The 26,834-nt window shown below is 44.0% G+C and overlaps 1 protein-coding gene across 2 annotated transcripts; it reads right to left on the bottom strand.

Annotated features, from left to right (window-relative positions):
- Positions 1 to 2,378: 2,378 nt before the first annotated feature.
- SINHCAF (SIN3-HDAC complex associated factor) lies at positions 2,379 to 25,385 on the bottom strand. Of its 2 annotated transcripts, XM_006135417.4 has the most exons (6): positions 25,160 to 25,385; positions 10,944 to 11,086; positions 7,808 to 7,907; positions 6,789 to 6,915; positions 6,326 to 6,476; positions 2,382 to 5,244 (listed from the first exon to the last, which is right to left on the bottom strand). In XM_006135417.4, exons 2-6 carry the CDS (start codon positions 11,069 to 11,071, stop codon positions 5,082 to 5,084), a joined length of 669 nt encoding a protein of 222 aa, XP_006135479.1. In that variant the 5' UTR covers positions 11,072 to 11,086; positions 25,160 to 25,385; the 3' UTR covers positions 2,382 to 5,081. The 2 variants fall into 2 exon arrangements, with proteins under 2 accessions (XP_075796726.1, XP_006135479.1); XM_075940611.1 differs by lacking the exon at positions 25,160 to 25,385 and having other exon boundaries at positions 2,379 to 5,244.
- Between the last annotated feature and the right edge of the window lie 1,449 nt (positions 25,386 to 26,834).

The following is a 26,834-nucleotide window of genomic DNA, read 5'->3' as shown; positions in this document are numbered from 1 at the left end:
AGGGGGATATGATAGAGGTCTATAAAATTGTGACTGGTGTGGAAAAAGTGAATAAGGAACAGTTATTTACTTATTCCCACAATAAAAGAACTAGGAGTCACCAAATGAAATTAATAGGCAGCAGGTTTAAAACAAACAAAAGGAAACTTTTCTTCATTCAGAGCACAGTCAACCTGTGGAATTCCTTCCAGGGGATGTGGTGAAGGCTAGAACTTTTAACAGGGTTCAAAAAAGAGCCAGATAGATTCATAGAGGTTAGGTCCATCAATGGCTATTAGCCAGGATAGGTAGGAATGGTATCCCTAGCCTCTGTTTCTCTGGAGGTGGGTGACAGGGGAGGTGGTATGTGGATTACCTGTTGTGATCCCTACCTCTGGAGCATCTGGCACTGGTCACTGTCAGCAGACAGGATACTGGGCTAGATGGAGCTTTGGTCTGACTCAGTATGGCCATTCTTATGTACACTTTACACAGTGGTCAACTTACTCACTATGGGACCCATTTACATTGGGCTCCTGACCCATTTCCTAACACATATTGAAAGGACTTGATTAGCCTACCCAAGTCAGTGTGGATGGGACTGCACTATGATAAATGCATTCTAACCTGAAAGCATTCTCCAGGCTCAGTGCCATAGTTAGCATCTAAAAATCTTTGCAGAACCCCCCCTCCCAAAATAACTAGTCCTGTGTGCATCAGTGTACAAAAATGTATTTCTCCTCCACCTCTAGTGGCAGGGTGGTCCAATGGGTGGATTGAGACTCAGGAACACAAGGTTCTATTTCCTGTTCTGTCACTGGACAACATGGTGGTGTTAGGCCAAGTCACTGTCTCGGTTTGTCCCCCCCCCAAAAAAATGGGGATAATGATATGAAGGTCCTTTGGAAAGCACTTTGATCTGTTAAGGGAAAATGCTATGTAACAGCAGGGTGTTAATACTATTGCTTGGTTACATCTCACTACAAATTAACACCTCCATACATACAAAATGAAACCTCCCTGGTAGGAATAAGAATCAAGGGTATTAGGTCTGGAACACTCTCTCCCAGGACATAGCTCAGCCAATTGCTACACTTTCTCAAAAAAAAAGTTTGAAAACACTTCCTGAATTTGGTGGTCGTGAGGGAGCTGTCTGGGTTTTGGTTTTGTATAAACCATTGTATTGGGTAGTGTTTTTGCACTGTGATAACTGTAACAGTTCAGGTCTTAAATCCCTTTCCCCAGGGTGTTTAACAAGAAATCTAATCTTGCATGCAGTTGTGCTCCTTCACCTTTCATTCCAAAAGTCAGTTTTGCCATTCTGTCTTCATTGCCACCTTGTTGCCCCCTTTTCCTTACTGAAATGGTTTCTACCTTTGCCCACACACATCTCCACCAGGGGATCTGTTAGATAGTATTAAGAAGCAGAACATTCATTAATTAGCGTGATCTTCTCAGGAGCTTGAGATTATACTAACTTTAAGACTACTACAATGCAACAGTAGCACCCAATTTAAAAACAAAAGGAATTCACATGTTAATTCTCTTGAGGGGTGGGAGTGAGTGAAGAACATCTGGTCCTTCAACTACCAGCTCTAATTTGACAATATACTTATAATAGGAATTACTCTTAGGTAGTCAACTTATATCTGTGAATATCTGAAAGAAACATGCCCCAAGGATCTTCATCTCCTTGGGATTACTTAGCCATACTAAGCATGTCCAAAGAACTTTCACTGAAATAACGTTCCCATTCACCTACAAGCATCACCATTTCTTTTATATGACATAAATGAACAGATCCTCAGCTGGAGTCAATCAGTGTTAACTTCACTGGAAGAAAACTGATTCATACCAAGTGAAGGTTTGCTCTAAATTCTCCGCCCACAAAACAGGTGAACATCCCATTCCAAGTTTAAAGAGTTTTGCAAATCTGACAGATGTAGTTTTGAGAAGAGGGACCTATTTCAATGGGCATTATGCACTTGAGTAAGTTAGATGTCTATATACATCTGAGGCCCTGGGCCTTAGCTACAAACCTGTAATGCTGTTTCCACTGGCCTCCATTCAATCATGGAGAGTAATACAAAGTGCAAGCATGCTAGGAACACAAATGCATCAATTCCACCCCCAATTTCCAGTAGGGATGTGAATGATTAACCGGTAAACATCACCCTTACTGAGTGACACTTACTGGTGACGGTTAACCGGTGGACTGGAGCAGCCCCTGTCTGCAGCAGGTAGGAAAGCCTCCCCCGCCCACCCATTTAAGTCATTAACCAGTTAAACATAACATTTAACTGGTTAACCCATTGAAGGGATTTTGCATCACTAGTTTCCAGCACAGGGATTCCTACTAATTACAAATATGGCCCTGAAGGAAAGTTCTGCCAATCAAGTACAAAGCCAACTGTATCTGTCTAGACACTACATCCTTTCCCTGCCACGCTTTTCTTCCAAAATTCAATAAACATTTCATTGTTTCAGAGCACAGAAATATCTTTCCATCTCTTCTCTGGTAAGTTTGTTTAAAATGAGACATGCACTGGCTGTGCTATGTCAGGAAATCTCATTACAGGCCAGCATTCAAACAAATCCAGAAGGACAAAAGATTTTTCTAAATAAGTCTAAATTTATTCATTACCTAGTTAAAAAAAGTTTGGATTACAAGTGTATGGACAGTATAAAAAAAGTACAAAACAGGTTCCATAGATTTCTAATACATTAATACAAAGTGCATGACTACAGACAGTTCATCTTGCATTATACTACAGGGAAAGGAAGAGATGGGAGGGAGGAGGGGAAGCAGTCTATGGTTGAAGTCTAGCAATAAATAAATAAATACAGAAGTAGAGATGATCCACATTATAGCACATCCTACCACCAGTACTGCAGCCATAAGTATAGAAAAATCATTGACACTAACTCAAATGTAAGTTGGTGTGTAGATACGGATGGCTGCAACTCTTGCATGGGTCTTAAAGCAGCCATTCTAGTTATCCATTTGATTGGAGGTGAAGGTATACTACATAGTTTTATCCTCCCTTGAGAATTTAATGTATTAAAAAAACCCACCACACACACAAGAGGGGGCACTAAAACAAATCTCCATTTTCCCCAACATCCCACTAAGAAGTTTTATTTAAAAGAGCAGAAAACAAAACCTTCCCCACAGCACTAACTTTCTGCTCTGATGGTGGGGGGGGGGGAGGGAGTATCTTTTTGTAGCTCCATTTTCATCCCCAGAAGGTCTGCCTTTCAGAAAGTGAGCTTGCATTGAAATCTAGCCTACAAACCAACCTTCAGCCTTCTCACCAGCCTCTAATTGTAAAGACAGAAACAGAAAGGGGGGGGAGGTAGGGAACCCAAAACCAACCCTCAGTTTCTAGCAGCCCTTTGCAGAATAAACTCAAAGATAAAAGAAAATCCATTCCACATATTACGTAAGTTAAATCTTTCTAAGTGACCAGGAATCAACCAGGAGCTAAAACTACAGCTCATTCTTTGAGGAAGCTGTTTTTATCCTAAAGAAAAAGTTGGAGTATCAAGGAATGTCACAATCATTTGCACACAAGTTTTACCAGGAATCTACACAGGAAATGTTAACCCTTTGTTTTGCCAACAGAGCTGCCTCTATTTAGACTGGAGTATTTTTTAATACCACTTATAGAATTTACAGTATGTCCAGCATGCATGGAAATGTTGCTTAACGTAGGGCATGTCTATTCTGCAATGACAGGGTGTGACTGAAGCTCATGTAAGTACCCAACTAGCTTTGATCTAGCTAACACTGGTATCAATAGCAGCATAGCCATAGCAGGCTGTGGAAGGCTGCCCAGGATCCTGGCTAGGTACTCAACGGGACAGCCCACTATAGAGTCATTTTGCCACAGTTTCACTGCTCTGGTACCTGAGCTAGCTGGATGAAAGCTTGCTCAGGTATCTCTCCATGACCTCCAATTGCACCCTGGGATTACAGCATAAACATGCATAAAGTTCACAAGACCTGAAGAGTACCAGTTCCAGAACAGGAATCAGAAACCCACTGAATTTCATGCTTGGATTGTTGTGTTTCAATTCCTTGGACAGAAGGCTCCCCCACCACCCACCCACCCTATGGTTTTGGTCCTGTGTCATGTCGAAAGCCAGCAAGTGGGTCTAGAAATGGCACAAAACTTGAGACCATCCTGCAAGAATTCAACAAATGGAACCCTGAATGCACACCTAACCTGGACCCCAGGCAGCCTCCATGGTCATCTCTCAACTTAAAACAACCTGACAATCAATAATGCACAAGCCCTAGGGTTTGCTAATGTGGGATGCCATTGATTGGGTTACTGGTCACTTGTATTCATTTCTGAGTGAAGGGAGAACTAGGTTATATACAGATGTCTAGACAGTGTGTGCACCTTTTCCCTCTGCTGTTCTTGAATATTTAAGATTTAATTCTCTCGTGCACTAACATTGCTCAGACTGGTTTCTGCTACTGGTTTCTGCAATTATCTGGCCTTGTCATACAGGAATGAAGAAACTATTTGTCCTTATTCAACCGTCAGTAGTACAGGTTTAGCATACCAGACCTTTTAAAAAAAATCATGAACATTAAAATATTGTGAAGGAGTTAAAGACTTCTATGCACTAAGTCCATGTCATGGAATCACACATATCAAATGATACATTTTCTCTGGAAGGGAAGGGGAAAATCAACTTAGAACATGCCTGACACAGCCACTTCTTCTCTCAGTACAGAAACATTAAACTACATACACTTTATTTACAACAAACCCACCCTCAAAAGTTCATTCATGGAAGGGATGGGTAAGGGAAAGAGAAACAAAAACAAAAAACCTCAAAGACAACCTCGCAGCAGCATTCAGCTTTGCTAAGTGTTCCATAGAATCTTAAATATTATGTAGTCTTTCTGAAAAGATACAAACCGGCTTCAGAGTTTGTGGAACTGTAGCAGTAAAAACACCAAAACAGTTCTAAGGAATAGTCTTTTGGCAGCATAGCAGGTGTCCAAAGTGAACGAATAGTCACTTTTAGCATTTTCCAGACAATTACAGGCTCCATATACACCTTCCCGAAGTTAGCCAAGGAAATCACCATTCTTCCTGGTTGGAGATGGTTGGAGATTGGGGTCCTTCTTGTTCAGGTTTCTCAGTTGGTGACTTCTTATTGCTACAGCAAGGTTTGAAGAGATGAGTGTCTATAAGGACTTCCCCAAAACGCCCTTTGTAAATTATTCCACAGCAAACTTTCTGCCTGGGGAGGGGAAGAGATGGGCAGATATAATTTTATATATAAAAATAGAGAGAGAAATAAGTCACAGTCATACAAAAAGTTAAATTTATTACAACCAGGACACTAGTGTTTATAATTTCCAGGGCCACTTGAATACCACAATGATGGGCCCCATAGAAATGCTTAAAAGATTCAGATCCATTTCAGTTCTGGGGGAAGTTTCACACATAAAATGATAACAAGTAAGAATCACAGGCACAAACAAGCCTGCCAAGAAAAACAAAGCCACACGTGCAAAATCCACTAGACTGCTCTAAAAAAATAAATTCAGTCTAACCACTTTTGGTTTACCACTTTACTACTTCAACTGGATACAAAGAAATACACACAGCTGCTTCTTTGCCAAAGTAGAGTAACTAAATGCACCTTTAAGAGGCCAACTTAAAAGAACATAAGAACGGCTTCAGTGGGTCAGACCAAAGGTCCATCTAGCCCAATAGTCTGTCTTCTGACAGTGGCCAATGCCACGTGCCCCAGAGGGAATGAACAGACAAGTAATCATCAAGTGTTCCTTCCCCGTCACCCATTCCCAGCTTCTGGCTGAGACTAGGGACACCATTCCTGCCCATCCTGGCTAATAACTATTGATGGACCTATCCTCCAAGAAGTTATCTAGGCAGTGAAAATCACAGCCATTGCAACTGGAGAAGTAGCATAACAAGGGATCCCTGCATTTTATTTTACAGTGTCCGACAAACGCATAAAAAATCTGAACACCACGGGGGAAAATCCTTCAGTTTCTCCAGCCTCCCAAGTTTCTGATAACTGATCATGGGTCAGTGATAAAATGTTTAATTGTCAGAAAGACATCATGACCCTCTGACAGGAGGTACACAGAGACTAACCTTAAAATAAAAGGCAAAACAAGAATTTATCTCCAAGTCCAAATCTATTCTTTCTGTACTGTTAAATTACTTGCCACATCCTTAAAATGCCATCTCTGTCACCAGCTGTTTGCGGGGGCTGTTAAATGGCTTTGTCTGCTTCCTCAGCAATTAGGTGAATTGCAGGCAGGACAGATGTGTGTTGAGTTGCTTTTTACCTTTTCCAGTATGTGAGGTCTAAAAAGGAGAAGACTGGTGTTCTGCTGGAGCCAGGGTTCATCTCAGTGTCAGAGCCATCATCAGACTGGTTACTGTAGCAGGGAGACTGAGCTGGTGAGGCACTTGAGGTGGTGCTGTGGGCATCAGAGTCTACAGGAAAAAAGAAGATGAATTCATTGCATGCAACAAGCTTCTTTACTCACCCCAGACCCAAAAAGTCTGACACAAACAACACTAGTTTGCTTGTCTCAAGACATCTACAATTTCCCCCATCTTACCACTTCCCCTGCTACTTCCCCACCCAGAATCACCCAGCTCAGATATACATCATGTCCCCCTTCATAAGCCCCTCCCAACTCCACTCACACGATTCAATGATTACATAAACACGTATGCAATTTGGCCAATGAACAATTAGCTACTTGGGACAAAGTTTTAGGAGAGCAGCTTATTGCTACTTACTGTGACGTTTGAATTCCTTTTGCAGTTTGCTGATTTGATTGCTCTTTATTCTGCTGCCAGAGAGAGTTTTCATTTTCTTTGGTTTCAGTGTTGTTTTAAGACTGGGTCCAGCCCTTGCATCTACCACCTGAAAAGCAGCATGGATACAGTCAATTCCCTCTGCCCACAGTTCTCAATCAGGATTAGGGTCTGGTCTATGGATAAACCTGCTCTAGTTTAATTAAAGTTGTTGTTTTAAACCAATTCTGTTCACTTGTACAACTTTGGGTGTTGAAACTCTTGCACTTGGCTTATATCAGGCCTAGTCTACAAAAGAAAGTAAAACTAGTTTAGAACAGTTTTAGTTAAACCAGTGCTCTTCTTTGTACATAAAAGGTTGCAGCTTAGCTTGCAACTATAAAGAAGGCCAGTTTAAATCAAAGAGTGTCCACATTGAGTTTGCACAGACTTTTAAATCCATTTATGCTAACTTCTAGTGTTTATGCAAGCTCCAAGCAATCAATGGTAGGTATGACTCCCTTGTTACTATCAAAAATCACCTCTCCTCCCACCAAAAAAAAGCCACGTTCACATAAAAATGGCTCTCTTTTCAAACCCAGAACGGATTAATACATCAGATCACAGAATGGAAATGACTGTGTTGACAATCATTTTAAGTATTTGACTGAGCCAAGTTGATTTACATGTTACTAAGCAAGTCACTTTGTTCAAGTTTCTCCCCAAAAAAGAATTCATCTCTGGGCTGAAGCCGAGTCTGGAATGTTTAGTCTCAAGGGAGAATTTTGTATAAATTTATGAGCATGAAAATGAAAGTGTTATAAGAGAACTGTCTCCAGAAATCACTTGTATCTTGCACATGTAAACCAGCAGAAGGCTGGGAATTGTCACACTACAAAAAGTTCAGAGAAGCTTTTACCAGTGCTGAGAGGCATGAAGAAAAAAACCTGGTGTGTCTCTAGCTAATGGAACGGACAAAAGAGGTATATGAATTACAAAGAGGTTAAAAAAAGTCAACTAACATGATTCCAGTTTTTTTTGGATCCCGCTGGCAGTTTTTTCCATCTTTTCACCAAAAGGACACACGCATTGCAGATATCTCCTGAGCGAGCTTCATGGAGCCTAACAAGAAAAAACTCTGGTTACAAAAGGCTAAATAATAAACAATCTAATTAGCATACAGATAGAAACAATACATTCTCGGGCTGAGATTTTCCAAAGTGACTAGTGATTTTGGTGGCCTCTTTATTTATTTATTTATTTATTTTAATGCCCAGCTTGAGACACTTTAAAAGTGGGTACTCTATAGAAAAGGATTCACTACTCGGGATAATCTTGGCTTGACCGTATTAGAACAAATCTCATCCCTTAAAGTTCATTTTGAAGTAATCCTATGAACGCTTCATTCTGCTATTGAATATCTGCTATATATTTGAAAGTTTTTGTCCATCTGTTCGAGAACTCCTCCTGACCAGTAAGAGCGAGGACCACCAAATTCAGTATGAGGCTTCCTCTTATCATAACTTAAAACACGGTGAGGGTTTGTTTGTGCCAGGAAAATGGGATGTGCCTGGAATGGGATTGCTTCTCATAAAGCCATGCAGAATCCCCAAGAAGGACTGCCCCAACCCAAAGCCTTCGACCCCCATTTGTAGGAACATTGCTGGCTATTCCCTTTCATCCAGGAGCAAGGGGAAAGTGCACAGTTTGCTGCATCCCTTACTCTGGCTGGGGTAGATAGGAGGCAGATGAACTTGGAACTGCTCCAGCCAAAAGACATGCACCCCATCCCAGATGTACTCACTGGAGCTGGAAGAGGAGGAGGAGGGGCTGGGCCTGGGCGCTAGGGTTGCCGGTATTTTCACCTCCTGGCTGGAGGGAGGGGGAGAATTCAGAAAATACTGACATTAAGGGTCTGGTATTTCCTGATTTTTTTTTTACTGGACTGGAGGCAAAAATACCCGATACCTGGCAACCCTACCCACTCCCCCAGCTCCACCCCCATCCCAGAGCAATGATTTGCATGAAGCATGTACATTTTCATTCTCTTAAAAAAAATTGAGCTAAGGACCCAAGCAGCATGGGCTAAATCATCTAGTTTCATATAATTTCAAATAAGAGCTCTGATCATATAGGAGTGACATGTGTACAGTCCAGCAATTAGAAGTTGTAAAGACTGGCATGAAGGCTATACTTGTTTGCTTTCGACAAGCTTGTTGAAAAATTTTTCCCTACAACTAAATCATTCCAAAAAAATTTAAAGAAGAGACTAGATTATGGAATTTTTTATGGATAGTTAAGTGAAGGACTTTGAAATACTGTATAAATGAATGATGTGTCTGGGTTAGACAAGCCATTCTTTGATGAACTAGTATAAGGCTGTAGGTTCTACCTTGCCAAACATATTGGAAAAAGCATAAAAATAAACCCCAATAGCACACTGCAAGCTTCAAAACTCGAGAGATACACACAGCCAGCAGAAATCACTATAAAGAATCATAGGAAAAATCATTTCTAGACAAAGAGAAATACAAGGAAAGGCAAAGAGAGGCATGATTCTACAAAGACTCACTCAAGTGAGCAACTTTTAATGAGTAGTTCCAGTGTTGCCATTGAGGCTCTTTAGGTCTGTGATTAATTTTACACCTGAAGTCTTTTCAGGATTGTGGCCTACCAATCTCATGCTAGCTAAGAAAACTGGGATGAGAAGGGGAAGTCAGAGAAATATGACACAGATTTCTCCACAATCAACACTTTTATGGAAAATTAGAATGTCTCTTGTTGCACTAACTGCTATGGCTAATTACCAAGTAAATAATTTTAAAAGTCTTAAATAGAATTAAAAAAATTAGGTATCATCAAGCAGGAACTTGATTCTGAGACAGTTTGAGGTGGCAAAATAAGATTGAAAAGAGTTTCAAGATTTTTGTAACCTAGTTCCAAAATGCTAAGATGAATTGTTAACCTACTGCTAAATTAATTTTTAAAATTATACAGCATCCTTCACCAGAGCTTTGAAACTTCCTAATTTCCAATGCCTTTTAATAGGGAAGTTAATTCTTCAGGCTTATTTTACACAGCAAAAGGCTGAAATAACTACCACTGAGAGACAACAATGTTCCCACTGCTTGATAGGATTAGCTGGAACAATGACAGCTACTTACAAAACCTGTTTGGGCTTTTAAAGATATTTATTAGCTAAGAAATAAACATTTATTTAGCTATGGAAGATTTTATAACTCTCAATATAAACTCCTGGGGTCTGACTCTTTATCCTTGTGAAAAGCAAGTGCAAAGTATTTCCACTCTTATTTGACAGCACTTTGCCATAGAGAACCAGATGGTATGGGACATGTCTTTTGGCCAAGGTCAGCTGTGCTGATTCACACCAATTGAGGGCCTGGCCCCATGTTGCCTGCCTCCCCATAGTAGAGATATGAGGAAGCTAAAGCCTACACTAGACTTGATTCTGGTCTGTGCCTTCAGTACCTCACTTTGAGCAAGGCTGACAACTTTTCATGGTCAGGCCAGGCCTACACAACCAGAGAAAGTCGACTCAAGATATTCAACTCCAGCTACATGAATAGCTTAGCTGGAGTCCGTCTGTATCTTAGTTCGATATACCATGGCGTCACCACTGGGGGAGGTCAAGGGGAGAAACTCTCCCGCCAACTTCCCTTACTCCTTGTGACCCAGTGGAGTACTGGAGTTGATGTGGGTGCCGTCAGCTATCAATTTAGTGGGTCCTTACTAGGGACGTAAAAGCAGTTAACCAATAAGCATCAGCTTACTGATTTCCATTACAGTTACATGCCAGCTCTTTGGGAGTGGGGCCAGCAGTCCCTGCCAGCCCTGCTCTTGGGGAGCTGGCATGTAACCAGCTCTGTGTAATACTGCAGAGCCAGCAGCAAAACCGGCTCCCGGGGAGTAGACTGTCACCCGCACTGCAGGCTCTTGCAGTATAAAAAAAGTTATATTATAGAGCCCACAGTGTTAGAATTTTTACTGGTTACATGGATACCTTTTAAAATGATTTTTTACATCCGTAGGCCTTACTGGATTCACTACAAAAAACCCTTGGTAAGTGGAGACGAGCCCTTCGAGACAAACCTGACCAACTGAAATGTAAACCCAATTTTGAATAGCAGAGGAACTCACCCAAAGCAATTCTGGAAGTCTTTTTCATAACGCTTACTATCAGTGAAACGAGAGCTGGAAGACTTTGCTCTGCAGATACAGCACCCCTCTATACTCCGGTACATCTTTGGTTTATGGAAACCAAACATCTTCTCTGCAGGAGTCTGTAGAACAAGCAGAAACTGTCATTGTTATCACTTTAAGATACAGCTCAAGCATCATTTAGACTAGAGGAAGGAGCAGATTCATGTGCAACTTTGAAAACTGATGTTACATCACAGTCCAGAATAGGCAACACCGAGTGGAATTGCTAAATTATGTATTGTCATATCGCAGTCCTCTCAGGACGGGGTGGGCAGTAATTTTCACGGGGTGGCGGGGAGAGCACTTGATGAATTTTGGTATGTGGTCACAGACCAGCTCCACCACCGCAGAAGAGGCGGGGCCTGAGACAGAAGGGGCAGAAGTACAGAACTAGATTTCCCCCAGGAAATCTGGGGCCCGAGGCTTTGAATTAAAAATACAGCAAAGGGCTCACAACTGCTGCTACTGAGTTGCCTGGCAGCCTAGGGTTGTTAGGACCACATGACCTGGAGCCCTTTTTAATAACTGCAGCAAACCAGGGCACCTCCTAGTTAAGACAGTAGAGGCAGGGCCAGGAGCCCTTTAAATTGTTGCTATTTAAATAGCCACAGCAACCCCGGGTGACTGCTAGGCAATGCTGTAACAGCAGGGCCGGGAGCTGTGAGCCCTTTAAAGGGTTTGCAACTCCAGCCCCTGCTGGGATAGCATCAAGACTGGGAACTGGGAGCCATTTAAATAAGATCCTGCTGCTGCTGCCACAGCCATCGCCTGGAAATTCAGTGGCACAGGTAGCAGTATATAAATAGAAAGCAGGTAGATGCAGTCTGTGGGCCGGATTGAAGTGTTAGGCCGGCTGGATGTGGTCCCCAGCCCTGTCCTATGACAATTGTTTAGAACAGGCTTCTCTTTGTCAAGCACAAAGAGCTGATGACTCCTGCACCCCAAAGCTGTGGGGCTTAGTCAAAACCAGACACATGACGAGACCACCTAAAGAGGAGTTCTACTTTTCAGAGCCACTCTAGAAAGAGAATGATGGGGTTCCCTGACACTCAGTGACTCTGCAGCAAAATGTATTCAGTTTACAAGTCAGGAAGTTGTTGCTAGCAGCCCCACTCTGCAAACTCAGCTGTGGCTCTGGCTTGCATACCACTATCAGTAATCCTGAAATATATTATGCATGCAGGTAATGTACAGTTGAGGTATTTGTTGGATTCCTAAGAGGCAACTTTTTATGTCTAAAATCAATTTAAGACAAAAAAAGGGGGAGCCCCAAGTTGATCCCATCCTCCAGTTACTTTCTACAATGGAACTGTACTTAGGCCCTTACCTGACACAGCACTTAAGAATATGCATGATTGATTACTTGAGAAGCGCCATTCCAGTGCTCAAAGTTACACACATGCTTAAGCTGTTCGCAGGCTCAGGGCCTTATTGCAAAACAAGTTTTTACAGGCCACCCAAAAATTGAAACCAGTCTACGTCAAACACAGAGGTACCATTCACAAAAAAGAGAGTCCTTTTAAATGACTAGTGTTGCAACTTTGGCTAATACAACTCTGTTTAGAGAGCAAGGTTTGCCCTCAGTGCTTATCAGCAAGGACAAACAGCCAAACTACACAGAAAAGGAATAGCTGCTTAGTAGCAGGAAGCTACAGGCAGGCAGGAGGATCTCAGCAGCAACAGATGTTAATTTATAGAACCAGAAAATGAAAAGGTGACACAAACAAGATAAGGTGTGAGAGGCTTTGGGGTTTTGTTTAAAAAAAAAAAAAAAAAAAAAATCAAACCAAAAGACCAGGTGATTACATTATCAGACACATCATGAAAACCAGACAGTTGACATTGAAGAGCGGTCAGCTTAGAAGGTTAACACACAACCTATGGACAGATGAATTTCACCCTTCTGTCCGTAATTCCAGAACCACTTCAACTCTTGTGGTTAGCTTTTTAAAGCATTGGAAGGAGAACATCACAGGAGGGTTTAAGCTAAGCAATAGCACTCCTAGACCCCAATGGAGAATATCAGGATCTGGAGTCTTGTATAAAAACACAACCATGGTAACACTATCTCAGAAGCCACCTGAGTAGTAAGTGGTTTTAAGCCACTAAAAAGACAGAATGGTTTATATTTTAGTGTGGTTCATTAAGCCAGTTAATTACTTCTACTGCAGTAGTTCCAAATGCCACCAATCAGACTCAGGTCTCCTCCGTGCAAGGTGCTGTACAAATACAAAGGAAGATGGAATCTACGCTCCAATGAGCTGGGTTTGACCAAGTCTTTTGCCTGTTCATCAACAAAAGGAAACTTTCTCTGTCAGGTCTCAGGGGCTTCACCACGAGATCCTACAGAATCCAGGCATTTGTTTTCCAGAAAGATGAAGTCTCAAGCCCGTGCATTCAAGAAGTCCACAAAATGTGACTTATATAGTGCTGCCTTCAGGGCTCTGCAGACAGAGCCTGAAATTGCCTAAGGCCCAAATCCTGCTCACAGCCCAACCAGGCATGTGAGGAAAGCTTAATTTCCAGTGCTCTCCCCAGGCCATTCCACAGCCATCACTCTAGCCTCAGGGCTGGACTTGGCTACCAGCCATTCTATCACTTGTGTGGGAAGAACAGAAGCAGCTGATCCACCAGACCAAGTCTTCAAATTCCAGTGGCAGCTCCCATGCAGCTGGGCTCTACAATTGACAGGTGTGCACATCTCCAGCAAAGGCTGCCCAAAAATCCTGCCATTGCCACCCATCAGCCACAAAGGGCTCTGCAAGATGGCCCTCTCCCCATCCCGGAGTGGTTTGCTGGATAAAGGCCTGCTACAGCAAACTAAAGGCACGTTCTGGCCAGCAATCTGAAGGCTCCTCAAAGATTGATTAAACTCAAAACTCCTTCTCCGCTCTTGCATAAAGAAGTCTCCAGCGGCACTCAGCCAGCTGAGGTACTTGGTCGTTTCTGGCAAAGGAGGGAAGAAAATTTGGTTCCATGAAATGCAAGTCGGGAAGCTAAAAACAGCAGCAACACAAATAAATGTTTAGTCTGTCTTCCCACTATGACAGCATAGAGCCAGTGGGCATAATATAAAGTCAGGTATGGTCCAGATAGTCTCCCTTGACAGGATGTACCTTGGAGAGGGGAGGAGAGAAAATCATGGCTCCAGGTATTAAGGAGTTATATATTCCTCATGACTGCTTATGCATTGTTACCATTCCATGTGCCCCTTCAAAAAGATAGAACTGTATTTAAACAAACCCTTAGAGAGAGAGACAGTGATCATATTCACCTGAGAATTTAACAGTTAGTTTAAGTTTTGTTTATGGCAACTCAACATTGAGCCTCTAGTTTGACACTTTACTTTAGAACGGGGTGGGGAACCTCAGGAGTGGGTTTACCTGGATACAGCCCCCAAGCCTCAGCCTCCCTCCACCCCAGCATTGGAGAGTCCATGCGGGTGCTCCAGGTCACCCTCCCCCCACGGCCTCACTGTGGGGCTGGAGCCCATCTACTAAACTGGGCCCCCCTCTGGCTCTGGTATATGAGGAGAATGTGGGGAGTGTCCTTTTCCTTCTCAGTCAGCGACTATGTCAGTGAGGGTTTGTTTTTCTTTTTTTGCTTCACTTGTGTGTGGCCCCAGTCTGATTTTTTGGGGGCAGAGGCGCTGACCCACAGAGAAAGGTTCCCCGCTCCGGCTTTAGAAAGTCTGGTGAAACTAATTACCCATGTAACAAACACCTTGATCGTTACAGAAGAGGCAGGGCATGGAACTGGTCTCGGAAGTTTGTCTTGATCGTTCACTTGAGGAACAGTTACAAACTTGAGTCTCCAGGAAATTCTGGCCTTTAAGGGGAATGTCTCAGCTACAATGTAGTAGTACAAGAACCACCATTTCACAATTAACACTTGAAGGATTGGCATCAGATATTTATAGTAAATATTCTTTTGTGGGATGCTGCTTCCCCCTTCTCACAGGCACAGCCTTTCAGCAGCAAGTTTCAATAGAAGGAAAACTAGTGCCATCTGTTTCCCAGCTGATGAACAGCCAGCAACAGTATCACCATATATCCTTCCTGTATTGAGGAAAAAGTTACTAGAGAAGCCACAAGTATAACAGATTTCTCTGCGACAGCTGTGTCCAAATGTAGTATTATAAATGGAAGGCGTCAGGGCACAGTCACATTTAATCCTTACAATTGCCATTTGAACACTGCACACCAAGCGCACATAGATCACATAAGAGTGCAAAGGCGCGTACCAGCATGGCTATACTTAAAGCAGTGTCTGCTTTTCCATTCTAAGCCATAATTATGTGCCAAGTCATTGCTGAAACCTAATTTCTATAGGAGCGAGGCATGTTTAAGGACTGTATAACTAGGCCCTTATATACTTTCTCTTGTAAAGTTTTGTATCCTAAGATCCCAAATTAGAAACCTTGACTTAGATATTTAGCTAGTCTAGTGCAAATGCTGAGGATCTGGCCTTGAATGTGCAGACTGAAATGTATCCATATCAGACAGACATTCAGCTGCTGTAAACAGCCCCAAAGTTAAAGGAGAGACATCAGTTTTCACCAGCTGAGGATTTGACCTATTATATTTAAATCCATTTATACATCAGATTGGGTCTTTTAAACAGCCAGCCACGTAAGAGTCAGAAGGGGATGCTACACGGCAAGGAATTCTGGCTGAGGCAAGACCAGATTCCTTCTTGATCGCTGAGGGAACCCACCTGTGCTTCAGAAGCAATGGTGGAAGTAGACTGGTGCAGGTGTGGGAGGGCTCACTGTACCAGCCATAGAGAAGGGAGAGCCTTGTGAGAGTCCCCCCCCCCTTTTTTTGGTTATAAACAAAGACAGAGCTGCATGCACACCACACTCATCTACTTGAATTCTTGCTCAGCAGCAAATCTGACACAATCTGAAAGGATGCAGGGTGCCCTCTCTTCTACAATTGTGCTGGCTGAGTTGGGGCTGAGGTAGAGAGGTGGGGACTGGGCCAATCTCAGACCCTTTTGCAGAAGGCTAGCATCATGAGAAGCACTTTCAGGCAACAGGGGCTCTGTTTTCTAACAGATATGGGGCTAACCCACAAAATAGGGGAAGATAGGAAGAAAAGACTCGAAGATTTATGGATGGCTGGGCACAAAGCTAACCTACACAAAGCTACTTCCTCTTTCATGGACCTGTCAGGACAAGAACTGAGGGATCTGAGTTCCCCCTGCAAAAGGTGATGCTGACACTTCTCTGCAAGAGAACTAAAATGCTCACTCTGTGTAAAATGGAAATAAAATCGGAACTCTAATCTCTCCAAGAGACAGAAGAACTAACTTTCAGGGACTGATTGCTGTGTGGTTGAATGCTTTCTAAACAGTGAAAAGAAAATGGGAAAGGGTGGCTATTTTCTTTTGCCTTTCAAAATTCCTCCAGCATTTTTCCTGACCACAGAGGTTGAAGGGGAAAAAAACCCTACAAATTAGAAAGGATGAGTTCAAAGATTTACATCAATTCCATTTTTACACCCAAAGAAAACAAAAAACACAAACCTGAAATCTGTGACTATCGCAGACAAATATTCCTTGGCAGGTTCACAAAGAAAGCAGCTTATCTGAAAGGCAGAAGGATGGCATTCCAAACACTCCACACCAGCTCTATTCCTGCCTCCCTGCTCTAGCCCTGAACTCATTCACCCTTTGCACAGTCCAAATTCTTCCCTCAAGATAGGAGTAAGAAGGAACCATGCTATCAACCTAACTTCTTCCTCTGCCCCACAACCATCATCTAGATTCTTGCCTGGTATAAAGCAGTGTAGCTGCTCTGAAGTCAGTGGAGTCAGACTGGTTGACAGCAGCTGAGCATCTGGCCTGCAGACTGCTCCTGTCAGCAAAAGTCTCACAACGCGGCTTTGTACTGCACTTAGATAAAGTGGAGAAATATCCAAGAGAGTGTTTTGTAAGACACTAAACTCTGATATTCCATAAGCTCTGGAATGCACACCTGCACAGGAGAACAATGGCTTCTTCCAGAATGGCTTGTGCCATTTAATCAGCTAATCAACTAGTTGATGGAATTTCCATTGATTGGTTTATCAACTTCTCAGGAGGGAAACTGCAGAGCAGCAGTCACGTTAGCTCCTGGCTCTGGGAGTTAACCCTGCTGTGGCTCTGCCTTTTAAATGTATTCAGAGCTGCCAGGTGACTCTGAATACATTTAAGGCATGAGCTGGGAATCAACTGTTCTGGCTCACGCCTGATCCGCTCTACTGTGCTTGTGCTTTTTAAATGTATTAAGAGCCACCCAGCACCAGCTCCTGCTCCTCCACATGCTGCCTCTCTCTGATAGTCGACCATACAATAAGCATTTGCTCATCGGATAAGCAACTAGTTGCTTACATCCTTACTTCAGGCCTCTCCCTTGGCTGGGATAAACTAATATAATTCCACTGAAATCAATGGCATTATTGCAGTTTCCACCAGTTGAAGATATGCCTTTGAATCTTTGATAAAGAAGCAGTCACTCCCCCCAAAAAGGTGTCTCATCCAAAAGGAGACCTTCACTACACAGTAGGGATGTTAACGACTTACCAGTTGTGGTTAACTGGTGGGGGCTGGAGTCCTTGGCAGGAGGTTGCTCCAGCCCCTCTAGCCTAGCCAGATCAGCCCCTGACCAGTTGGTCTTGAATGCCCCCCCAAGCCACCTGCCCCATTTAAATGGGTTAACAAATTTCACTTAATGTTAAACCAGTTAAGCAGGATTTTACATCCCCAGTTAAAACTGGACCTCAACCAGTTGTATTTTAATGTGCCTGAAGTGGAAAGGCTCCAAGGAAATTACCAAAAAACATAGTGTCAAATAACAATGGTACTTTGATCTTCATAAAAGGAGAGAATCCAGTGTAAAAAAGTGTTCCAGCGCAAAATGAGAGGACTAGGATCTGAAGTGTGCAACTTTGAAACTCGTGCTGGTGAAAAGAACAAGAAAATGTTTCAGTCAAAACTGTAGCTACATTTTATAATGAAACTTTGCCCTGTTCATCTAATCATGTAATGTTCCATTTACAACAAGACCAAGGAAAAGTTAGAGCTGTTAAAACTAGATCTCCTGGAATGTTTTTTCCCTCCCATACCATATATGCTAACTCCTGTGGGGCTAGTCCTCTGCAACAATGCTGTACTCTTGATACTTATGTCATTGAGCTGGATGAAACCACATAAAGTACTGAATTCAAATGACAAACAATGGCTTTGTAGAGGAATTAGAATGGTTGACATCTCTTTACTGTTCTTGAGCCACCTGAAACAGACTGTGTCAAAAGTATTATGGGTAAAATTTTCAAAAGTCATTTATTCATCTCCAACTCACTGACTTTCAGTGAGACACAAGCACTAAGTTACATTGTCAAAATGGCCTAAATTTTTAGAGGAAAACCAAGTTGGGGGGAGGGAGGAATGTTCCATCTGCAGCTGTTCCAACTTGAGCCATGATCTTATTACCTTCTACAATCTAACCAGGGTCAGGTCCAGCAAACTCTTGGATGGGAGATCTCCAAAGAAAACTTGAGGTATTGTATGAATGGTGCTAGGGATTCAGTTAGTGACGCTCATCCGAGTCAATGACAAACCAGTGGCTCAGCCTTATGTTTGGGGCCATGTGTTTTCTGAGGTGCAGTCTTGTACATGGCATTTGGAAAAAAAAAAAAAAAAAAAAAAAACCAGTGTCATGAGCACCAGTGTTCCCTGTAATTTTTTCCACCCCTGAGCAGAATGAATTTTGTTATGTGCAAGAAGTGGAGGTGATGTGCGGCACATCACCTTCATATTGGTGCACATAACAAAATTTGTGTGGCAGGAATGAAGCTGGGGGTTCTGAGTACGGGAGGGGGCAGAGGGTTGGGATGAAGGAATGTGAGGGCTTCAGTTGGGGGTGCAGGTTCTAGAGTGGGGCTGTGGTTGGAGGGGCTCAGAGCCGGGACAGAGGATTCAAGTGCAAAGACTCTGGCTGGGACTGGAGATAAGGGTTTGTGGTGCAAGAGGAGGCTCTAGGTTTGGGAACGGGCTTTGGAGTGGGGTGCAGGAGGGTGCTCATGGCAGCCAGGTCCTCCAGGTGGGGCAGGAAGTAGAGGCTTGGACTTACCTGGGTAGCTGCCTGCAGGGGCTGCTAGGGAAGGTCATCCCCCCCTCAACCGCATGGGCAGCAGCAGCCTCAGGGCTTGAGGAGAGAGTGACCTCTCTGTGCTGCAGCCCTGAGCCCTTGCACAGGGCCATGGCAGTTCCCACAGCCATGCAGTTTAGGGGGAACTATGATGAGCTCTTGTGAGATTGTTAAAGTTAATGTTAAACATTTACTTACTTAATACACCTATTTACACACACAGGTTAAGAAAAGGGTGTCTGTACATCTGGATATAGTGCTTAGATTATCCCCAAAGTTTGTTTTAAAAGTCAGCATGGCTATTTTAGTAAGAGCAGTACACCTGACAGGGGACTACAGCTCAGTGAAGTTTATTATTATGTTGAAGTGCAACATGTTTTATGTACGACACAAACAGATCCTTTTTAACCGGAGTAATCCAACTCATTTTTCCTGTTGGGACTTTGAACTGAGACTATACACCAACGTATTGTCTGGTAATCTACTAAGCAAGAGCCAGTCTTCAGAGTTATGCAATGGAGTCCCAACCCTCCCTGCTGGTTATCCCCTCAATTTTCAAACCACCTCTCCCAACCACACATGTTTTGTTTTTTCTGGCACCTGCTTTTGAGCACTGAAAAGCCTCACTACCAACTGTTGCTTCAGACTTGAAGGAAACTGGCAATATTCATAACTGTTAATCTCACACGGTGCAACAATGTGTTAAGTCACAGAGTGCTGATAAAAATGAATGATTACAGAGCACATGGGAACCCCTGCCCCCATCTGCTCACTAACAGTTAGGTGACAGAGGGAGAATGCTCAGCATTAGCATGCACCATAGAGGCCCCAGACTGTCACTGTTTTAAAGGCGGTTTTGTGGTCCATTACCTATGGTGGTAATGTGGTCCTTTAATTCCTACGAATTTTAGTTACATTTTCACAAACTTGTCTAGCAAATAACTGACTTGTGTCCAACCCCACAAATGTTAGGCTCCAGCTCTCAAGTGAAAGTCATCTTCAACTAACGGGGGGGGGGGGGAGGAAGGGGGGGAGGGGGTTCAGAAGAGAGACAGAGGCCAGAGCACAAGTCCTTCAAGCTTTCAGTGGCACCTGGCGGGGAGGTGGGTGTCTAATATCTTTAGGTGCTTTGGAAAATTCCACCATGATCAAGCCTTAGATGATATCACTGGCAGTTTTGCCATTGGCTTTAATGAGAAGACGATTGGGCCCTATCTACATGCCTAGGACGTGATACAGTGCTCACTGGGGAGGGGGAGGGAGATGCCATTTACTCCAAAGGGCTTTGCACCAGGCCCCAAAATCCTGTCAACATTAGTGACATCAGAAGCCTTATGCACCCATTTTATTCTAGATCTCATTAAATCTGTTCCACTTATTTAAAGACAACTCATAAGAACTTCCTCAATAAGCAATGTTCCCTCTAATCTTCTTCATCCATGTGCTAGGCACAAGCCACAATATAGCCTCACATGCTCCACATATAGCCTCTCACCTTTCAGAAGGAATATGGTAAGCAGCTGCACTGCCACTGCTTGGGCTGTGCTTGGTGTGTGGATAAACAAGCTTCAAGAGAGTCATCCTATCACTGTTCCCTTAAAGAAAAAAAAATACACTTCTGACAGTAGTTTTTAGTATAATGTTTAGCCCCTGCTGAGGATGTTAAGCACTTGGGCAATTTTGAAAGTCCAGCCTCAGAATATTTAATGGTTCTTCCCTCCCCCACTCACCTTAGGTCCCTGGTTATTTACTGTAAATGCACCTCCCAAGCTATTTGAAAGTCACTTGCCCATTGTCAATGGCAAGGGGAAGTTTTTCCTGTCAGGGTTGCAGGGCTTCACCCATTAGATTCTACAGAATCCAAGCATTCACGTTCAAAAAAGATGAAGTTTCAAGCCCTTACAATCAAGGAGGCAACTAACTAACTAACTAATCAGGCATACAAGTCTGAGATCAGCCCACTCATCTTGTATATGTAAACTCACTTATGAAAGCGATAAAGCACACACAACTATCTTCCAACACTTCACATGTTGGCTGGCTTAAAATCCTTAAAGCGATTAGATACTGTTATGGACCAACTGCTTGCCAAAGTATGCTAAGTAAGTGAAACTACAGAGTTTTCTTCATTTGCATTCATCATAACAAATGTCATGTAATTTGGACCCAGAAGACTGCCAACCTAGAGAGGAAAAATCTAGGTGTTTTAGGAGGGACATATGCATAGGGGCAATGGCAGCAAAACACCACAGAATGAGAGTCAGCCAGCAGAGTTTTAGATACAGAAGGAATTCAGGATTTTGTCAGTGATTACAACTAGTATACTGTGCTGAACTAGATGGTGCAGCAAAAAAAACCAAACACAGAACCATGACAGATATCCTTTCAAAAATAGAACTGGGATGAGCATTTTAAGGGAAGAAGATAGTCTTTGATGCGAAATGACATGGATGAAGATAGCATTCCAGATAAACATACTCAAGTGAACACTTAATTTTTTTGTATTACAACAGTTTGCCTTGATATCCTGTTTTAGCTTTTAACCCACAACTAAATTGGCAACCCCCCTGAAAACAGATTTTTGTAGTGGGCATGATAATGGGGTATCACAAAAAAAGATGTTTAAGAGTCATTTCTCTGCCTAAAAAACCCTTGCCGTAAAAAGATGCTCCGAATCTGATGATGGAACATACTGGTGGCAAAATGGTAAACTAAGGTAGTTACTGGACCACTACTGCCAGATAATACAGCTTATTCAGTCATATGCTTTGAAGAGAACATAGTCCCAAACATCCCCTCCCCTCTCTCTCACACACACCACACACACAGATTCTTCCTCAGGGCTAAAATCGTAGCTCCACCGAAGTCAATGACAGGCCTCCCATTGGTATCAGCCAGGCCAGGATTTCATGACACGTTTAACCTGCAGTCTGCCTGGTGCCAATACCGAAAGGTTCATCCTGGCAAAGTTTTGTCCTTGAGCTCGACCCGAGTCAGGGAGGAACTAAACTTAAGGCAAAAGGCCACTTGGGAAGAGGCAGGGGGAAAACAGCAGAGGGCCATTCAGCATCAATGCGCAGCAGCTGTACCGCACTGCCTGCTGGAACAAAGACCACCCACCCCCAGTCACCTCCGCAAGGACGACCTACTTTTCAGAGAGGCCATGATGATCAGGTGGACAAGCCCGAGGGTCACCCGCACGCTCTGGCGTAGGCGTGCCAAGGTGACCAAGCCCCAAACGAGGATGCGCCCCAGGAGAAAGCCCGGCGGGCTGTGGCGCGCTACGGGAAGGCAGGCGGTGGTTTCGGAGAGCACATTGCAAAACAGTGCGTGTCACGAGGTCTCGGCGAAAACGCCGCGGCTCGCCTTTTAGTCAGGGCGAGGCTCCCTTCCCAACTCCTCAGCACCGGGGCGACATGGAAGGCAGGAGTCGCTCCCGGGAAGCGGGGCCCCGAGCTCAGCACTGTGTGCAGGGGATGGGAACAGGCGGCCCGAGCCTTTGAGCGCGTTAGCCGCGGATGCCGTTGAACTAGCCTTGAAGTAGGTTTTAAACCAACCAGGTCTGCCCTCCCCCAGGACTCACCCCGGCGGGGACATCGCATCCCCGCCCCCCCTCCCAGCGCCGGCTGCAAGGCGTGGTGAGCAATCGGGGGTCACAGTGGCGGGCACCGATTTTCCGCACGCCCCAGTGACACTCACTTTCCTATCGCACGCTGTTTGGCTGCGGGTCTTGTCCGGCGCTGGCTGCATGAGAGCCACCAAGGGGCACCCGCCGCCGGCCAAGATCCCGAGAGAAAGTTACCGCAGCGCGCTGCCTGCCAGAACAAAAGGGGCGAAATCGTCCCGTCCCCCCCCCTGCACCGTGCACCACCATCTAGCTCAGCAGCACTTCCTGAGTGGTGCACACGCGCGCGCTTCGCGCTCATGGTGTCCAGCAGGGCCCTGCCTTCACCTCTCCCTGCACCGAGCTGCCGCCGCTGGTTCCTCATGGCTTCCCCCTGACGTAATTCAAACATGGCAACAGTTCCACTTCAAAGGGGGAACCTGCAGACCTCCCATAAACACGCGCACACCCGGGGGAGGACGCCGTGCAAAGAACCTTTAAAAAGGTCTTCAGCCACCCCCAGCCAAGCCGCCTTCGGTACCCGGCGTAGCTTGGAATCCGCTGCAGTGTAGACCCAGCGGAGTGAAAGGCGCTGCCTCCTCCCGCCGGCTTGTAGACACAAACACTCCTGCTCCTCCATGCACGCAGCATGGTCACCTTGCAGGAGCGTGCACGCTCCTAAACTTTAACTCCCCCAAAGTCTTCCAGGCACTAAAAGTCAAGCTCAAAACTTCCCCAAGATACGAAACCTGTCGCAACAACTCCCCCCCCCCCTTCTTCTCCCGCCAGCCGTCCCCTCGTTATTTAATCACAGCCCGAGTTTCGGTGAGCCGACTGGCTTGCAGACACAGTTGCGGAGGTAGCACTGCCTGCAGCACATGCAAGCCCTTTGTTTTCCCTTCAGCCTGGTTTTGCCTACGTGCGGCATCAAGGGTAGGTCGGACTGTTTTGTAGAATGCACTAGATTTAAAGATCACGCTAACTAGTAAGATCAACTAGACAAAACACACACAAGCCCCCGCGAAACGGATAATTTAACTAGAAGTTAAACTGCGTTGGATTCTACACGGAAACATGTTAACTACAAAGAGGAGACAAGAAATGCAGTTAACTTTCGCTCGCCCTCTGCTTTGAAAATGGCAAGACGCCATCACTATCAAATCGCCCTATCCTAACGCTAAAAGGACACCTCTTTTCGATAACAAGGTATTTACAATAGAAAAAGGGTATTAAAAACGAAAGCAAGCCTGCGCACCTAGTAGCACGTGTCACGTCAGCTTGCACACACTGCCTGTCCATTTCAGATTACTTGGAGTGTGCAATCTCGACATCTCTTCTAAAAACAAGCCAACAAGTCGAAGAGAACAGTTTCCCTATTCCCCTCCCGCCCTTACAAAAAAGAGAAAACGTACATTGCCGTTGCAATGGATTGCCCCCTGCCACTCACGACGCAACAACTTCTGTGCGCTCAAAAACAAAGCCACAGGTGTATAATCTGCAACACAACACGTACAAGATCCCGGAGAACGTTCGAAAATGGAACATTTCTCTCTTAACCCTTCCAAACTCAATTCGGTTCTGGAATCCCGAGCGATTTAGGCGCCAGGACTCTCTTTCTTTTTCTCATCATGACATCCGCATCTCTCGCCCAAGCTGAGCAAAGAATGCCCAACCGCGTGCATACAGTAACGGGCCGCAACGGACCTGGGAAGCAGCACCCGCAACAGGCCAAGCTAATCTCACCCCACTTCACACCCCAAGAAGTAAACCAAACAACCCCATGTCCGTCTCTTAAAATTGCTTGACATGACTCTACGAAGTGGAAGGAACTTTACATTTTCTAGCCTCCACCTCGTTACAGAGAGCACTAAGAGTCTTGAGCCATTCAAAACATTCACTAAGCGACGGTTTGATACACTCCCCCTTACTACGGCTCCTGGAAGAATGTCCCTTACACTGATATTTCCCGATAACATCCTGATCTGGACATACAGCTTCTCTAGCCAACCGCACTGCCTGGGATCACTTTTCTAGTTTTTTTCTTCAGAAATTAACTCGCCCTCTCTCTTCGGAAGAAAACATTTTGATTTCACTTGAAGGAAAGTCCCCGGGTGAACTGGATCTGGAACAATGCAAGCGGCATGTTCGCCACAATATAAGTTTTAAATTGATAGGTCTTAAGTTATTTTTTAAAAGGAAGAAAAATAGATTGCCGCACACAGGTCAGCGTGTGTCAAAATTGTTTCGGACAGGAATGTGGCTGCCCTGCAGCTAAAGGGAGCCTCCAAAAACTTGTTTTATTTAACAAAACGCCTGGTTGGTAAACGCAAAAAATCCCCTGAAACCAAAGACGTTTCTCACTTCTTGGATAAAAAAAAACATCGCAGGCGGAGAAAGAAAAATTAAATCACTTACCACTGAATTGCAGCCACCAACAAATCAATAGCGTGGTGCGTTGTGCGCGATGAATCCCCCCTCCTTCGCGGAGTACGCAACCTCGTTGTGTTGCACCCCGAGTCTGCATGCAACTACTGCTGGAATCAGTTCTCATTTGCATAGGTCGCTTTCTTCCCCCTCTTTCTGCGCAAGCGTGGTTCCCACGGCTCAATTCTACTCAATCGAGTTCTTTTGCATATGGGCCCCATTGTCCTTTTAAGGGAGAAAGGGCCGCGCGGGAAGCCTGGGAGGAGGAGGCGGTGCGGCTCATTGTGACGTTGGCGATGACTTCACACAAACAACCCACTCTCCACCTCCTCTCAATGGAGTAGGAGGAGATTGTAGCAAATGGAATCACAACAATGAGTGGTGCGGCTTCTGTGCAGTACTCTTGCGGCGAACCGGCTCAGGTGCTGCAAAGCTTTCCTTTGCAAATTGCTTAGGAAATCTTCTGCCAAATGTCACGCTCAGTCACGACTCATTTCAGTGTGTGTGTGTGGGGGGGGGGAGGTGGATTTTTGTATGTGTAGAGGAACATCGGTGCCTGCGAGGGAGGATTTGGATTATCTTTCAAGCGAGATACTTGGGATTACAGAGGCTCTATGGATACCTGTTTACAAAGAGAAACTGAGGAGCCTGAGATATTTCCTTTTAGAAACCAAAACTAGCCTCCACTACTATCTAATGGGCAGCTAATCCCAGTTTGCTCACTCTCATTTGACAAAGAATTGACCATGTCAAAACTTTTTAAACTGTCTAAAAATAATACCTATCAAAGAAGAATGTCCTCTTTGGGCCTGGCTAGACGGGAACTCAACTGCATTCTTGCACCTCTGGGCCAGAGTTCCCAAACTTTTTCACAAAATAGACCTTTAAATACAGAGACTCTTCCAAGCAATTGCTTAGACTAGAAAGTAATAATAGCAATAGTAAATACTGTACTGTGATCAGTTGGTTCTCTCAGATCCATAGTTTGAAATAGACTAAAGCAGAAGGTTCCCACCTTTGCCAGATTCCTTGCACAGTATCTGTAACCTCAGCACTATCACCCAAAGAGCGAATAGTGATAGAAATGTTAGTCTAGTGTTAGTCTGGTGTAGCTAAAACATAGTCCTGTTTTTTGTTCCAAAGACCGAAGACTTTGGGGATAGTTTTGAGAAACTCCCCACATTTCTTAATCACAGTGCAAAAGTTGGAGGTGAGTCAGGGCTGGCAGTATGGTTGCTCTGGCCACAACTTCTGTGTTTAAAAACTCTAGGGGAATTTATACGTTTGGCTTCCATAAAAAGCCATGGTTTTTGACACACGTGAGCCCATCACTGAGCAGATTCAATGAGAAGACTATGAATGTGGCTCTCTATAAATCCAATAAATATTCTTACTTGTGTATCATAGTGCTGAAGAGCCCTAATCATAGCCCAGGAGTGTGGAGTAGTTAATGGGTTTAAACTATTAGCAAATAATTATGATAGGATTTACCCCAAAAAACCTTTAAAATAAATATTTTGTTTTATAATACTTTCTCTTTAGGTTTGTGAACTTTGTATTTTTTCTACAGCTACAGCATGACAATTTCTGAGGTTAAATATTACATTTACATATTTCATGCTATGCAGGAGTGCTGGAACAATTGTATAGTGGGGGTGCTGAGAGC

Source organism: Pelodiscus sinensis, chromosome 1, assembly GCF_049634645.1.
Source record: "Pelodiscus sinensis isolate JC-2024 chromosome 1, ASM4963464v1, whole genome shotgun sequence".
NCBI classification, from domain to species: Eukaryota; Metazoa; Chordata; order Testudines; family Trionychidae; genus Pelodiscus; species Pelodiscus sinensis.
This window is presented reverse-complemented; position numbering and strand designations above follow the sequence as displayed.